The following is a 17,004-nucleotide window of genomic DNA, read 5'->3' as shown; positions in this document are numbered from 1 at the left end:
TGTGGGCTGATGTTGCCACATCTGTTTACACCGAGAACACCGCTATTCACCAACACCGCAGCCCGGTATCTTTTTTTTTTTTTTTTTTAAACAAAAGTTTAGATTCTACAGCTTCTGCATACGTCACACATATCATAAATACCTCAGCCAGAGGCAGCTCAGAGGCCATATATCTGACGCTGCTACTCCAGAGCCTTCCACATTGTTTTAAAATCTCAGCAATGACCTTTTAGTGTTTCATTTGGAGATTATTTCCTTTCATCACAACACTTCTCCCTTGACTTCTCCTGAAATACTTTCAGATACAAACCTATTCTAAGCTGTCAGGCCTCATCAAGTTTACTTTACACTGCTCTCTCTCCTCTTGATAAGATCCCTGCGCATAAATATACATATACACATGTTTTCATACAAACATGCACGCACACATTATACATTTAATAATGGTATGCAAAAGACAGCTGGATTCTCTGCAAACCAAGTCTAACGTGAGGTCAAAACTTTCATGTGCCTGAGAAACACTTGGGACCTAGAAAGCAAAGGCAGTTACTTATCTTTGAGAAGAATGTGACTGATGTCATTTGTGTGAAACCACAAATATTTATTTTTAATGAAAAAATACTTAAAGTGTGCCACAGTGTCATATATTCATTTGAATAGTAGTACAAAGATATGTATTTCTGAGAAAAAGTCTTAACACTGTAGAAAATAAATGTGGTTCTTAAATTATGTCAAAAGAAACCAGTAAAAAAACTAATGTTTTAAACACTGGAATAAAACGAAACAATTAAGAGATAACAATAAATTATAATTACAGTATTTCAAATATTTGCTTCATGCTTTTTTCAGCATTAGTTTCTAAATGTGTCACATACAATACGCCCTCAGAAGCCAACAGTCAGAATGGTCTTTCAATGGTACTGCGGATAATAGGATGTGGAGCTGAATAAACTCCTAGAAAAATGACACCACCGTTTGTTATTTACTGATACATAAATCATCAGAACATGGCAGTTTTAGGTTTGTACCTAACATATATTTTTGTTAATGAAAATTTAGTTGTTTTTTTTTTTAATCAACTAACCTTTTATACTTCAATGAACTAAACAGCAATTGTGGTCATTAACAAGTATGTCACCCAAGCACACTGCACAATCGTGCTTACGGGATGCTACACGTTGTATTGGCTTTTTATACAGTCAAAGTTAACATGAATTTGGAATAATTTCAAGTCTAATTAAGCACTGCAAAATGTTTAAAACCGTAAATGTTTTTAAATACAAACCATTTTTGCTTTTTAGAAATAGGAAAAAATCCAAACATGCATTTAAACCTGAAACCTCCATGCCACATATACTGTAGATGAACAGTAAAACATCAGTTTTGTGCCATTTATTTTAAAATTTCTTTTCCCGTCCCCAGTCAAAATTCAAATAGCATCTAAATTTGATTTGTCTGTATTTTATTGGTCGTCTTTGTACATGAAGGTTAGAAGGAAAAGAGCAATATCCAGAGATGACCAATAAGCAGTGTGCGATGTGACTGCAGACCAGTATCTGCTCTCCACGAGACCTTCCCTGAGCTCGAAATCGATCCTGTGCTCCAGTTCCACTAGAAATTGAACAAGAAACAAAAACGGTGTTAGAACTGTCTGTCAGCAAAAGGGAAACACTAGTACGTTTTTCCATCAACTTTGGGTTCTAATTCCACTTGTATACAAAATGCACATAATATCTCCATCTTTAACAGTGCACTCATCTAAATCAACTGTCATTTTTAATAATAACATACAAACATTTTGATGCACGTGCATTTAGCACAAACCTGACCTAAGAATGGTTCTTAGTTCAGGAAAAAAACCCCAAACAACTAAACCTAAAGCTTGGAAAAAGCCATTATTTTTTAAAGCAGCTGTTTTCTTTAGAGTAACTACATAAATACATTTATTTATACTCCTAATGATGACTACACAGAAGTATCCAGCAAATGCTGAGGCCTCATTAGGAAACACTGATGTTCAGAAGGTGGATACTCAGAACCTTCTGAAATAAAAGGACTGCTCGCATTTTCAGTGGCTATACAAGGGGACTACACCCAGTATTACAAGGGCTTTCGTCCCTACACAGCACTAGCCCTTTTAATTTCCAGATTATTCCAAATATATTTCAGCAGTTATCCTTTCATTTCAATGGCTGCTTTGATTAATACCACATTCAAAGCAATTTTCACTGCATGTTTAACTGGGCCAATGGCTAACCTACTGTTACGGCACTTTAGCGGTTAGAAAATCTCTACAAGGAGCAATAGAATGAAAAGGACAAAACTAAAAGCCTGCTTAGCTCCAAAAGCCAAAACCCCATATTGAGTAAAAAATGCAGTCATTTATCAAAGCCAATTGCAAGGAATTTTAATTCTTGGCCCAAAGAGCACATAAAGGGAGCATCGCACCAGCGCTGCTGCAGCAGTCGTGACACAGCGGCGCGCAGGGAGTGACATGCCCTTCTCTTTTCACTGCAGCATCACACCGCTTTGGGAATGCAGCGAGGAGAGGGAGTCAGAGACTTCAGATACCAGGAGACAACTGCAGCCATTTCCACTAAGACGCCTATATTAAAAAAAAACAGTCACTCCGCAGGAAGGACGCCCTGAATGACTCTGTCTCCCTCTGACAAGAGGCCGTTACAGGAGCCTGGGAGGCAGCCAAACCCCACCACAAGCCGAGCGGCCGCCCTCTCAGAAGCAAATACTTTGGCCACGGATTGCATCATTCAGTTTGCAGCCTCGCTGGCCTCTGCTCCACGTTCTCCTTCTATGGATCAGGGATGGGCTTTCAGGAAAGAGGGACACAGGAACTGTGCAGAAGGCCCTTGACATGCCAGCCCCTCTCAAAAGGACCTCATCGGCAGCTCCACAACATTCACTGTCATGCCACTCTCATTCTCCTCCAGTTTAAAACAGAGTCTCTGTCCTCAAATACTGACTCAGACAGGTTATCTGTTGAAATTAGCAGTGATGAATGGACAGCAGTCTATCATGTGAATGCTATCACAAGATACTTGTGACTCCTTAGATTGCAAAAAACCCTGCCTTGCAACAGTGCCGATGAGATGTTTAGAAAGAAAGTAAAGTATGAATTTCTGTAAAGGAAGTACCTACGCTTTCTCAAAAAAACAGCTGCTAAAATTGCACTTTCTGTTCTGGGTGGTTCAGATCAGGACAAGGCAGCTCCTGTTTCCAGTTATATGTGCCTTTAAATCCAGATTGCTTCAGAACTGCCAGTGTACAGGGAAATTTAAATAAAACCTTTTATGATAAATGGTGAGTGGGATTCTTTGCAGCAATTATATTGCTTTTCCTAGTGGGAGTCTAGAAACTACTGATATGCAAATTTCATTAGCCAAAACTCATACATGAATATATATATGGTGTACAAGTATGTACAAACACATATACAGATAAACCTTCCTTAAGAGGAAAAAAAAAAGATTAAAGGGAGAACTAAGAGTCGGTCCTTGGACGGTCTTAAGAGATTCAAAAAACAGGAACAGATTCAATATTTATCATTTTAGAGCAAAAGAACAGAACTAAATAGCGGCATATGTTGGTATGGTATTTCCAGCCTCCTACAACATACAGATGCAGCCCACTAAAGGTCCCGTTTCCACGGGTTTGTAAGGTGGACTCATCACTAACCTATGGGTTCGAGAAAGCCCGAGCTGCTGTGCGGGAAAGGTGGCGCCCCAACAGTTGTGGTCTTCTTGTCGTCCCCCTCGGTTCCTTCTTTTCCTGGCTCGAGTGTCTGTGTGGTGGCTGTACCAGATCGACCAAGTCTTGAGAAAAGCATCCCGCCGAGGCCCTTCCCGATACTTGCTGCTCCTGCATTCAGTACAGAAGAAAAAAAACCACAAAACCCAAGCACAAGGGCAGCTAAATTAAACTGCAAATTAAAGTCACTATAGCACCCATAAATTAGAGTTGAGTGACAAACGGAAGAAAAGACTATTCATGTTTTTCAAGGGTAGGAACAGCTTATCTGACTTAAGTGTACGCTGTTTATCTTCAGATTAATCTAGTGTACAAGCAAAAACTGTGATTTGGAAACTAGTTAGGAGAAAAAAAATACAGAACGCTTCTGCAGCAAGAAAACTGGTACTTTTAAGGATATGTTGTAATTCTTCTTTCATAAAAGAATCTAAGACTAAGACAAAACCATTTTATAACAACATTAGTATCTCCTGCACATACGAATCCCATCAGAAGATGCAAGACATTCCTCTCATTAAGGGTCCTTATATTGACATCACCCGTACAGACATTTAGAAATGCTGTATCGTCCTTTAAAAGGACTCTTTTGGTTGCTCAGGAGGAGGGCAAAAGTTAAGAACAGATGTGATGTTTTCTCCTGACTTTGCTGCCACCTTATGGACGAGACATTAAAGTTACCATAGTAACAGCAAAAAGCAACCCTGCTTTGAAATACCACATGCTTCTACTTAAGGACTAAACTGGTTTTATATACTTTACTTGTTTGATTGGGAAGATTCCTGGCACTAGCCTTCTTCCAAATCCCACATAGAGAGCTAAAGAAAAGCCTTGAGTCAACAAAAACTGCAAGCGCATGCTCAAATATAAGCTCTAGTGAAAGTGAATTTAAGCTCACTTAAACCAGGGCTTATTTTGAATCAGAAAGCCAGAAGAGGACAGACTTCGTATTAAAACAGCCTGAATTTCCTATTGTAAAATCATGAGTTAAATGTAACTAATCACTTAATTTTTCTATTTGCCAATACCAGAAAATGTAGTCACAAAACAAGCTTTAATTTTTTTCCCCCCCATGAAGCAGAGTGGAAACTATTAAACCACCAGGATGTTACTTCAGTAAGGCAGACAACAACAAGGCAGCAACAGCATCAACTCCCTGACTGCATCCCCTCCCCACAAGCCTGGACTCCAGTGTACGTAAACTGTCTTTTCTTCAAAGTAAAGGTCAGTTGGGATCAATACAAGCCATGCAACTATACAGCACAACCTGAAACAGCCAGGAATAGCTTGTTTATGGTTACACCTCCAACACCACACCATGGAGCAGTGAAGCTCTACAAGAAGATCCTATATAAAAGAAAGGACATAAAGAACAATTACCTAATATACTTGCTTTGCCTAGGCTTGTTATAGACTCCCCGTAGTGGGGTCGAGCCATGACTGGTGAAGCACTTGGGCTTGGTACAGTTGAAACACTTTCGCCATCAGTAACTGAGGTAGGTTCTTTTGTTGGGTTGAGAAAACATGGCTTCATATGCTCATAAGGTAGAGGGTTTGCAGTGTTGTACCAGTGGATCTGGACAGGTGAAATGTTGCTGTAGTGTTTCAGAATCAAAGGTTCTAACCTATAGGCCTGCAAGAGAAAAAAAATAAATCCTGTGTTGAGACCAAAAAATTATATTGCCTTCGCATAGAGAGTCCTCTCCAACCTCAAATCCAAAATATCTGTAATGAGTGAACCCTAAAAAGTGACAGAATGGTGGTGTTATGATCTTGTTCACTTTTATTTTCACAGCCTGGAAGATCTGTTAACTGCCCGGTTGCGTGTGCATTCACTTTTGCACAGTTCTCGGGAGCACTTCTACTACACGTTGTTATGAACACACAAGTTACTGTTAACAGATGTTTATTATGCATTGACAGAGCAAGTTTTATATACAGTTAAGCCGATTCAACACAACAGAGGGAGGAACTGGCTATGTAAACATTGTTTAATTACTCTTCTTTGATCCCTGTGCAAATAGCAAACTGGTGTATTTATTAAAAAAAATCATTTTCTATTAATTATTTATTTTTGTTTTCTTTGATGTAGAAAAGTATCTGCACTTCTTTATCTTAAAACTAAGTAAAGTTACTATTTGTGGGGTGGGACCACAGATGGTAGTCTGAGCAATCGTCCTAGACACTGCAGGAAAATTCTGGTTTTGGAGTAGCTGGACCTGAACAAGATCTCGAGATGAGTAGAACCAGTGTGTTTGGACTGAAGTCTGAATAATGCTTGGATTCAGGCAGAGTTTAAACACAAAAGTATCCCCAAATTACTGTTCTACATAGGCATGAAATTCCAAATCAAGCTTGCCATCAAAGAAGTTGCCAATGTGAGGCAGATCAAAGTCCCAACACCCTGCCTCTGATCACAGTGAACACTGGCTGCCTATGGAAGCGTGCAAGGACAGGGTGAAGCCGTACCAACATTGCCCTCCAAAGCATTACCCCCCACCCTCTAACAACCTGTGGCCCAGGACCCGTTAAGAAAAAAACATTGCTTTTCTACAGTATCCTGTAAACTGCTTCTAAAGCCTTTTTTAACAGCAGTAGGATCTTTGGACAGATGACGTTTAATGGAATTCACTAAGTTAAACACAAGCTGGAGCTTGACTGAGAAGGACTTTTTCTTATGTCTTTGCAAAAAATGAAAAAGCAGAGTCATCTCAAATCTTATGCTTACTAATATGAAAAGAGAATCAAAGTATATGGTATTTAAGGCAATTATTTATGGGAACTATTATTCTACAGTTACAAACCCCAAGACATTTTATGATAATCATTAACAAATAGTCCTGTGCTGGAACATACTTGTGTTGATTCACACACTTTGAAGATCACACATTATCACACAGCTGATGCTTAAAAACAGTCAAGGTAAAAGCTTGCAACTGCAATTAAAACTCACCACTGGATCTGTTGGATGAAAAATATTCAGTAAGCGGTTACAAATTGTTCTGGGCAGAATATGGTCTTGACTACCACTGTTTCCTGGACGGATGCCACGCAATGCCAAAAACACTGCTAATGGAGATCCCATACAGAAGAAATTCTCAACCTAAGGAGAGATTTCATCCACATTAATAAGGATGGAAATAATGCTTTCTAACATGGCTGGATTTAACTTCTTTCAACTGATTTCCCACTTTCAACTGACAGCCTTGTACAGTATTAGTATGTCAAAAAGCGGAAGACCACTATAACAGACGTACTGTAATATGAAGGTTAAGTTTCCCCTTTCCCTTTGCTGTGACATGAGAGTTGCATGTTGCGGTGCTACGTAGTTGTAGAACTGAAAACCAAGTAAGAAATCTGAAGTGAACGAGGTCTACCAAAACTGGAAAGGCTGGAGCAAGAAGAATTTGGAAGATACTAATGAAATGTGATGAGTTTCGCAAGACTGAAGTCTGATTTCTCATGAAACTTCCCAAAGCTTACCACACCTCCTTAATCTTACCCTCAACAAACAGTCCATGATTTGTTTTGCTATACACACCCATCAAGAAAGCAGAAATGCAAGCTATACTTGGTATTTAAAGTCTTATCTGATCTTAAATGTCTTTTCCAGCCTCAGCGATTCTAGGATTCTATTAGAGACATGATTTAGTGGTGGGCTTGGCAGTGCTGGGTTAATGGTTGGACTCGACGAACCTAAAGGTCTTTTCCAACCTAAATGATCCTATGAGTCTATGACTAAAGACAACCTAGAGAATGCTTACAGCAGTCACACACACATACAAGCCGGTGTTACATACAACCTCTTAAAAACACCTAGTGTTAAAATGAACAGAATGGTGCTTGTCAGAGGTGCCACCACTCACACGCTAGGAACCACTACCCAGGAACAGCACACTGAGAGACTCTGCAGGCTGGCTTACATTACCCAAAGCTACTGCGACTTTGGTCTAAAAGGACTGCCTCCAACAGTGACAGGCGACTGAGTACACCTGAACTGCGACCGCTAACCCATCCAACAAAGGTTACAGAACATGTATCGGTGGTAACAACTTTTGGTCACTGTCAACCTGCGGACAGGATTCAACACTGACCTAGAGGTGAATGGCTTCATATCACAGCATCACAGTATGGTCAGGGCTGGAAGGGACCTCTGGAGCTCACCCAGCCCACCCCCTGCTCAAGCAGGGTCTCCTAGAGCGGGCTGCACAGCCCAGGCGGGTTTGGATGTCTCCAGAGAAGGAGACCCCACCGCCTCTCTGGGCGGCCCGGCCCAGCGCTCCGGCACCCTCACGGTAAAGACGTTTTTCCTCACATTCAGGTGGAACTCCCCGTGTTGCAGCGTGTGCCCGTTGCCCCTTGTCCTGGCGCTGGGCACCGCTGGAAAGAGCCTGGCCCCGTCCTCTTGGCGCTCGCCCCTAAGATATTTGTAGGCATTGATGAGATCCCCTCTCAGTCTTCTCTCCAGGCTCAACAGCCCCAGCTCTCGCCTGTCCTCACCAGGGAGATGCTCCCGTCCCCTCATCATCTTTGTAGCCTCCGCTGGCCCCTCTCCAGCAGTTCTCTGTCTCTCTAGAATTGGTTTTCCATTACCCATCCTCAGACATTATCTCCTAGAAACATCAAACGTAAAACTCTGTAGTCAAAAATATTTTCATGTCAGAATTAATTTTTAACCTATGAAAAACTAACTTTACCATTATCAGACCTTCACTGCAACTTTCCCCATAGCAGTGCCCACTTTACAGGGCACTACAACTGAGCAACTCCTAGGCTGCTGCTACTTAACCAGCAAGAGAAATTGCTGCATTCTTGCTAAGTGCGTGTGGAGGATACTTGGGATTCCCATGTGCCTTCCCTATATGTCAGCACATGGAGCGCGGGTGTAGAAATAATGGTCCGTTTCATCTATCAGATTCCAGCACTGCACAAAACATTCCTCCTCCTCTGACTTGGCACTGGTACCCCACCTCTTCCTTCCAAAAGAATGCATAAGCCCCAATTTTGTGGAAAAAAAATAATCTAGGTCTTCAGCAAAAGCTATTCAATGTCTTATGCTGCAAAGCACTGCTCTGTCATGTAGACTGTCACTCTAGCGCAAAGCTGCTTTGTTATCATCAAGCTCTGCACAGAGCCTTACATTTTTGCAGGCTGGACAAAAAGCTTTCTCTTCTTCAAATACAATAGAAACAGATATGCACAATGCAATCCTTTACACTGAGTAAGTGACCTCTAACCCAGTCCACCTGATACTCCTGTACCGAGCATGTGAAATACAATTACAGTTTTTCTGCTTCAGAAAGAAACCAGAAAGCGACTGCCAGCTTACGCTTGCTACCAGATGCTTAAAAGATGTTTTCATGAATTCATCTTAGGCAAGCACAGACTAAAAAGGCAGGCAAAAATCTCAAAAGGCAAACCGTTTCTGTGGTTACATGGTGCATGACTTTTGCTCCAGCATTTCTACTGAGGAACACTAGATTGAGTGTCCACAGACAGATGCTTTATTTTTGGAGGACACTGTAAGCGTTTGAAGAGCTGGAAGACCATGTTGAAAGGCTTGAAAATACATAGTAAGGAACAAAGTACTGACTGGTGGGTACCTTAACAGGTAGCACCAGACCAATACCAAAGCAGTGAACACTAAGAACTCAAAATTTTAAGTCTTCCAAATTCAAGTCCTTTACATTGCAGCCATTATACTCTCTGCGCTGTTGCAAAGTGTCAGAAGACTGCCGTCTGACGAAACCTACTGGGAATAGAGGACTAAAATCCTTCTAGAAAACATTTATTAATTTTGGTGGTTTTCCTTGAAGCAGGAGTGGGACACTTCACATATACACCTGCAAACATTTAACAACAAAGACGACATGTTTCAGAACATGACCTTTCAGGATAGCATTATTTTTCCTAGTTATGATTCAGAAATAGAAGACTTATGAATTTACTTGTATTTTAAGCAGAAAGAGTCATCCATTCAACTTAAGACTGCAGTATTTTCAGAATTTTAAAAAAATAAATAAAGCTGAATGAGACAACAGAAGTGAGACAGCACAGCTCTTCTGTGCGTAGGTTGTGTGTGGGACAAACGAACAAGGTTTAGTGGTGATGTTGAAATAGAAGACACAGAAGGTGATTACAATTTACATTTCCGTGCTGCCTTTCAGCCTGGAAGATCCCAAATATTCTCTCAGAGCAAGGAAATACAGACCTCTGCAGCAGCCACTACCTGCCCCAGCACTCGGGAATGCTCTGCAGCCTGAGCAGACAAAGGGAACAGAGACTTACACCAGTATTACACGGGGACTTTAACTGGACAGTTGTGTGTTGAACTACTACGGCACATTTCTGCATTCAGTTTAAAGGCTTCCTCCTCTCAGGTAAGGCTGCATGTCAGCATCCCATTAAGCTCTCATAATTCTTGTACATGTGGTAAATCACTAGTGTCTTACAAATAATTTGTGATAGTTGTTATCAACATTGACATCACTGTCAGCTGATGCTACATAGAAACCACAAGGTTGTTTCTGTAACCCTGGGTGAATGAGAAGGGCTAAGAAATCCTGAAGCACTTTGGGCCAGCACCTTGCCAAGTCCAGATTTAAATGAATCTCCATCTCAGTACTAGGGAGCAACTGAAGTATGTCCTGCTCTCCTCCTCCCTACTGGGATTGAAAGGCATCCTACAACACTCTTATTTTCATGCACCACAGAGTCCTAAAGAGGCAGGTATCATGCCATTCCCCATGTTCTCATGTCGTTCAGCCCCTTTATCCTTTAACTCCGATCCCTCTTACACAACTGGTAGGAAGAAGGCTGTGCTTGTAAGCTTTACAATTACAATGGGGTGTAGGCTTTGCTTTTAACCCATGCAGCTCCTATTGATTCAGCAGTTTATTCAATCATGCTGTCTGAGGAGCAGTAGAGGACGAGAGACAAAAGGTACCTCAGTCCTCAAGTTCCCATTCTGGTGGCTTGTCCAATATATTATCAAACTACAAGACACACCGTATCTTCAGGTTTGGATATTTTTTTTCCTCCCAGAAGGGTCAGTCTATCACACAGATCACTTCCTCCAATATTAAATACCAGCCAAGTTTGCTGCTGTATTTATTCTTCCACTTGTCTTGCCAAAAGCTGCCTTTGTGCTCGCTCAACATCAAGCCAGCTTAACTCTGCTTAATGTAGGACTACTGACTCTGTCTCATCCTGGGAAGCTGAATTTGTTTCAGTCCATAAAAGAGGCAACACATCGACAGTGGGTAGCCTTTTTCATTACAGCTGTACATGCCCAGTTTGTTGTGTAATACAGCCTAAGGAGATCAGTGACCAAAAACTCCAGTCTCCTGCACCGCACAGACCAAAGAAATTTGTGGATCAAGCATTTATGGTAAATAAAAACTCAGGATCAAACCAGAGCTCTGGTCTGCCACGAAGAGCCAAGGTACCCCTAGTTGGTACCTATAAAAGCAGTTCTCCTTCAACAAGCTAGTCACAGTAAGCTGGACTGGCTTGCTGATGAGCAATCGTCCTTCAGCAATCCTCTTGAAATCCTCCCTTGGCAGAAGCACTTTGCCATCATGTTCATGGAAAGACTCTCTCTTCCTGGAGCTCTGCCTCAGGCATGGTACTCAAGCAATGGGAGTCCCTAGTGTGAAGTTTCACAGAAACAAAACATCTTCCTTTCAGTAAGGGTAAGGAAAAGGATGTACTGCAATGGGAAATCACCTAGCAGTAATTTACATACAGTCCTCTCCTCTTCCCTTTCTTTCCCCCTTCTTTCCTGCTCCCTCTAAAAAGCAACTGTTAAAAAAAATCTTCAGTTTAAACACAAATGAGTGAAGAATAATCTTTCACAGAGCTGGAGGAGTATCAGTCTGACTCCAACTTCCTTGATGGCAGAGATAATAGCGTGATACAGGCTTTTAAGCTGTGATGAAAGGAGAAGGCGGTGACAAATTGAATTATAGTTAGTTTCCTCTTTTTTACGGCTCAAGATTGACCTTGGCTTCTGGGAGTCCTTCTGAACTCAGAAGGAAAGAAAAATGGCAACTTAAGAAACAATAATCTATTTTGTTCTCATCTATCATGTCACATTTATATGGTTTAATAATTCAGGATACAGTTGAGCAACTAGAAAGTGTTGCACATCCCATCAAGAAGCTAGAAAATGCCTTTTCCCAACGATAAGAAATTCTAGCAATTTATACAGAAATTCTAGCAATTTGTACAGCTGATTAGCAAGTGATCTGTTTCATGAGACTAAAAGTAACTTGTGCTAACTGTCAAATCAGAGTAATTTGGAAGGAAAATCCCCTGCTGGAGAAAATTCAATCAGATTTGCTCAGAGATGAGACATGTTAGAAGTAGTCCCCAAGGAAAATGGATTAATCAACAATGTAGAAGTGAAATTGTTTAAAGTAAGTGTAAATGTAATTTGCCAAACTGCTTTTATCTTCCCACAGTTGTACGTGTTCGTGTATATTAACAACCTATACAGGTTTATATATTTACATATAAACATATATTTGTAATAAATAGTAACATATGAATCCAGTAACACGTTTACACACACGTACACACACTTGAAGCAATACATTAACACTATTCTACCAATATCATGTCTAGGGACACGGAAAAAACCCCTGAGCACAATAACTCATATTATGGGTGGATTTTTAAAGCAAGTAGAAACATTCAGTAAAAACCTCTCCAACATACATACCTTAAATCTTAAGACAGGTGGTTTTGATTTGGTGGATGCCTTTAACTCACGTAACCTCTCTTCTATCTCTCTCTTCCTAGAAAACAGAGATCTTTCTGAGATTCAATAAAAAATGTAGCCTTAACCTCTCCGACTCAAACGGCCATTCCTGTGGGGTCCAACAGTTTTGTCTGCTGGAAAGAGAAACTGATGGCATCAGTATTTCTTGGAGGCAGTCCACTGGATTTAGAAACAATGTGCGTGAAATCCCGTTTCTCTGACCACATAAGGAATCAGTCAAGACATGCCAGTTTCCTTGTCCCCCCCCCCCCAGCATCTGCCCACCCTCCTGACTCAGGAGTGACTCACCTCCTGTTTCCTTGGTGTTTCTGCAGCCAAATCACCTGTTTTGTGGGCTTTTTAAAAAAAAACAAGCTACAAGAATCTCCACGGCCCAAGCATTATTAAGTTTTTCTATATTGTGTTGGACTGGCGGACAGTGTCCCACCCTTTCAACTATCATTAAAAAAGGTTGTTCACCTGTTCTTCTAGTCAGCCTGAATTAAAGAAGCAGCTGCAATATAAAGCACTCGTATGGATTGGTAAAACTGCCCTCATTCCCAGCAGCAGGACATTATGCCCTCTTCAGAGCAGGAAACCACCACCTCCTCAAGTTCCACAGAAGTATTATGTAAACAGGTATGTTAAGCTTAACCTCTGCCATCCTGATTAGAAAGAAGCAAGCCTGAACCTGAAACTTCCCAAAGACTGTTTCTTCCAAAATGTTTGTTTGCTTTAATGAATGTGATTCAGTCTTAAAAAAGGAGGCGTGCAGAAATCTTGACCCTTGTGAACTGCTATGGAAGGTTTCCAATATACAACCTCACATGCTGTGTGTATGTTATTTTACAATGTAGAGTATTTATACATGCTACAACACACCCCACTCAGGCATAAGCATTTCCAGAAATCCACTGTGTGTTTACCAACCTTACAACACTAGAAATCCAGAAGTTACAAGATGTCAGCAGTACATTTCATATCATCTCAGACTGAATTACACTGAGATGGCTCACAAAATGGAGAGCCACTCTTTCTATACAGAAGTGCCAGTGTCAAATGGTATTTGGATTACTATGGATACAACCCGAAGCAACTTCAGACGATGCCTAAAGAGCTGGAGCATGAGTGTGAAAACAGCAATTTTTCCCTGATCATATGCTAGTGATATGCCTGAAAGGTCATCTTACCACTGGACAACTTCATTACATTTCTTACTTGCCTTCTTTCAGGAAGACTGCACTTTATCCAGACATGCCACTGACAGAGATGTCCTGTACCAATCCCTAATCACACACATGCTGATTTCAAGCACAGCAGATCTGATACTACATTAATGCTTCCCAAATACCCCCCAATAAGATACATTTCAAGAAGGAACCAAAAAAAACTGGTATCATGATTTATCCTCACCTCCCACTAGAAAGATTAAGCTACTGTTTTTAGATTATCTACAGGTGTCTCACAGCACCTCAAAACCCAGGTTAGGACAGGAAAATCACCTTAACACTGTGGAGCCATCACGATGATCTGCAAGGTCCCCTAATAAGAATCCCTACCAAGACTTACAGGTTGCTGAAACCGAGATCCTGTTTGTCACAGCAGGCAGTGCTGCCTTGCACTCCAAACAGCACAAGTGTTTCTAGATGGCAGGAGGAAGAAGCTAGTAAATGCTCCTCAGCACAGTAGCAATCCCATAAGCCAAATCACAGCAACTGCAACATCTGTGTCCAGCTGGCGGAACACAATTTCCAAGCTGAGCCTAGGAGAAAACCTCTTAGTCTCCTCTAGAAACTTAGGAATTTCACTGCTCAGGTTCTGCTCGGTATTACAGCTCACTGCCCACCTGCAAGCTCTGTTGTGTTTCCCCTCAAGTATCTGGAGGGCTAATGGTCTGCCCTTCTCCTTTCTTCCTGGCTATCACCTGCCTCCAGTGCATCTGGTCAGTGAGCAGGAGCTAGTTGCTTGGTTCTGGTACAGCCCTTAGGATGTGGATTCAGAGCTCCTATTAGCAGTACCAGCTCCCTGTGCCTGCTCAGTCCTGTATTTAGCATATATCACTGCTGTTCAGCACCAGCAGCAGAACATCAGCCACAGAAAGAGAACAGCTATGGTAGGTTCTTGGAAACACTCAAAGGGCATCATCTAGGGATGCAGTTTTCTCCTTTTATAATCAGAAGTGGATGCATTACCGTTGTTTAGTTATGCGAAGTTCTTCAAGTAAATGTTGCTCCTCATAGCTCATCCAACGGTCTTCAAGCTCCTCCTCTTCTTTCGGCAGCAGCTGTTCATAAAGGCTGACCGGATTCCAGCCAGTCATGATGTCGTAGGTGATGACACAGCCGAGCGAGTGGGATACAATTGAGACTTTCCCTCCTTTTTCCTCAAACTCTGGATTCCGGGAGCAGAAGAGCGTGTATAGCCGGTTCAGCTCCTGCTGCAGCCCTTTCACCAGCTATTTCAAGAGGGTAAGGAAAGAAAGTTTAATAGCAACATCTCATTACTCCTGTTCATGTATGTTCACATACTACACTGACCAGCTTCTCAAGCATGCATCTAAGGACGAGCATGATGATCATCCTTCAGTTAGGATGGTTCACTTAGGCTGGGAAGATAAGTGCTTGGTTGAGTGTCACTGACTCAGTGGTTCATCTCTCCCCTCCAGACCCAGCAGCAACCATCACACAGCACACATGGTGACCCTAGAACTGCCACACTACAGCCCAAGGCATTGCATTGAAATCAACCCTCAAAGAAACGACAGCTGTGCTGAAGGTACTTAATAGCATCCTCTGAGGGGAGCAATTGCAAGGTACTTGGTTTTCACCAGCATTCAGTTAGCACAACAGTGACTATTAATAGAGCTGTATTTCCCTTCTCGCTTGTTTCTCCCCCAGTTCCTCTGCCCTTTCACAGCACTGAATGATTTTCCTGTGTCAGAGGTTCAGCTTGTTTTTTTTAACCTAAGGAGGCTGGAGGCAGCCTGAGCCACACATGATCTGGAATCAACTCACACCTCTGCCAGGAGCTTGGCACATCACCCTAGACAAGTCATACTCTCTCTTCTCCATTTATCAAAATGGGCAACAGCGTTCCTACCTCATTGCAGGGGACTGGGAAGATAAATCCACTAAAATGGATATGCTCAGATACTGCAGTGATGGCCTAAATGAGTTCTGGGAAAATATCCTCAAATTGCTTTTGGATCTTTGCAAAGCATATTTGAACTCATCAAGTCTTTCATTATTCTGCCTGCTGAGTGGCTCCAAGGAGATGCCGCTTTCTGTCCTACTTCCCCTCCTACCGTACCACACCTATTGTAATTTCTTCCAATGGAATCAGAACAAAATGATGCTGTTAAAGAATAACAAAACCTCACCTCAGGCAAAAGGAAGATATGGTAGGAGAAAAAGCACAAATGAGACAGGCAGAGCCATTTGAACATTTGATATAAACAATGCTAAGAAAAACAGTTTTCTGGTTACAGGTTTCTAGGAGGCTTTTGGGGAAAAGCAGTAATGTAACGTGGATCTCAAATATCAATCCTATAGTACTACTGCAATAAATACATATTGGTCCTATGTTAACTGAGTCTTCGAGAAGCTTATCTCCTTCAACTCCTACACATGCATAATAATGTTCAGATTCACAGCATTTTTTAGGGGGAAACATTGAAAGATGTGAGATTTAGGAACTAGACAATACAAAAAAGGCAGCTTTGCTTGGGAAACTCAGCATGGTAACTGAGCAATGTTTCCAGACTATGGCATAGAGGAGGACAAACAAGAAACTGTAAATCACTCCCTTGTTAGCAACAGGAAATTAAAGCTATAGAACATGTAATTTGAACATGATTTTTCAAGAGCCTGAGTCATTACTCAATATAAATATGAATGGCACTACAACTGCCAGTGTTTGATACACATTTTACTGAGCAAGTATCCACACATCAAACCCCATGCCTGAAGTGCTATGAAATTATTAACAAAGCCTTGCAACAGCTTGAAGAAATAAGTATGATAATACCCATTTTCAAGTATTTTTGACTGTGACACTGCCTATTGTGTTTGGCTCTATACAGACTTTGGCACTGCTTTCCCACACGAACAAACAAGCAGAGGTTTTAGCAAGACTTAGAGCTGAAAACAGAAATCAGGACTAGCTTTGGCTGGCTGGCATTTTCTCCATTTAAAAAGGTTTTCATTTAAACCCTGAACAAAATAGCATAGATCTGTTGAAATCAAAGTGTTTTGGGATTCCTGCCAGGAGCTCAGTGAAATGAGGGAACACTGGTATCCAGCAGTGTGCATGGCTGGCTGCCGTGGTACCCTCCAAAGGAGCCAATATACACCGTCCTGCCGTCGGGGACCTCAGCAGGGAGCCAGGGACCCCCACCCATACAGTAGACAGTCTGGATGGAGCACTGGTTTCAGAGTCAGTGGTGTTAAAAATACCAAGCAAACTAATGCTGGACTTAT

At 41.5% G+C, this 17,004-nt stretch overlaps 1 protein-coding gene across 2 annotated transcripts in view; it reads right to left on the bottom strand.

Annotated features, from left to right (window-relative positions):
- Positions 1–575: 575 nt before the first annotated feature.
- DDHD1 (DDHD domain containing 1) overlaps positions 576–17,004 on the bottom strand; it is a 68,001-nt gene continuing 51,572 nt past the window's right edge. The window contains exons 8-13 of one of the 2 annotated variants that reach the window (XM_055716653.1): positions 14,719–14,981; positions 12,488–12,563; positions 6,716–6,865; positions 5,143–5,395; positions 3,694–3,876; positions 576–1,611 (exon numbers count right to left, since the gene is read on the bottom strand). In XM_055716653.1, the coding sequence (XP_055572628.1) occupies positions 1,463–1,611; positions 3,694–3,876; positions 5,143–5,395; positions 6,716–6,865; positions 12,488–12,563; positions 14,719–14,981 (1,074 nt within the window). In that variant the 3' untranslated portion in view covers positions 576–1,462. The remainder of the gene's footprint in view (positions 1,612–3,693; positions 3,877–5,142; positions 5,396–6,715; positions 6,866–12,487; positions 12,564–14,718; positions 14,982–17,004) is intronic. The other variant, XM_055716654.1, reaches the window with a different exon arrangement.

Source organism: Falco cherrug, chromosome 7, assembly GCF_023634085.1.
Source record: "Falco cherrug isolate bFalChe1 chromosome 7, bFalChe1.pri, whole genome shotgun sequence".
Classification (NCBI taxonomy): Eukaryota; Metazoa; Chordata; class Aves; order Falconiformes; family Falconidae; genus Falco; species Falco cherrug.
Note: the sequence above shows the minus strand (reverse complement) of the source record. Positions and strands in the feature narration are given on the sequence as shown.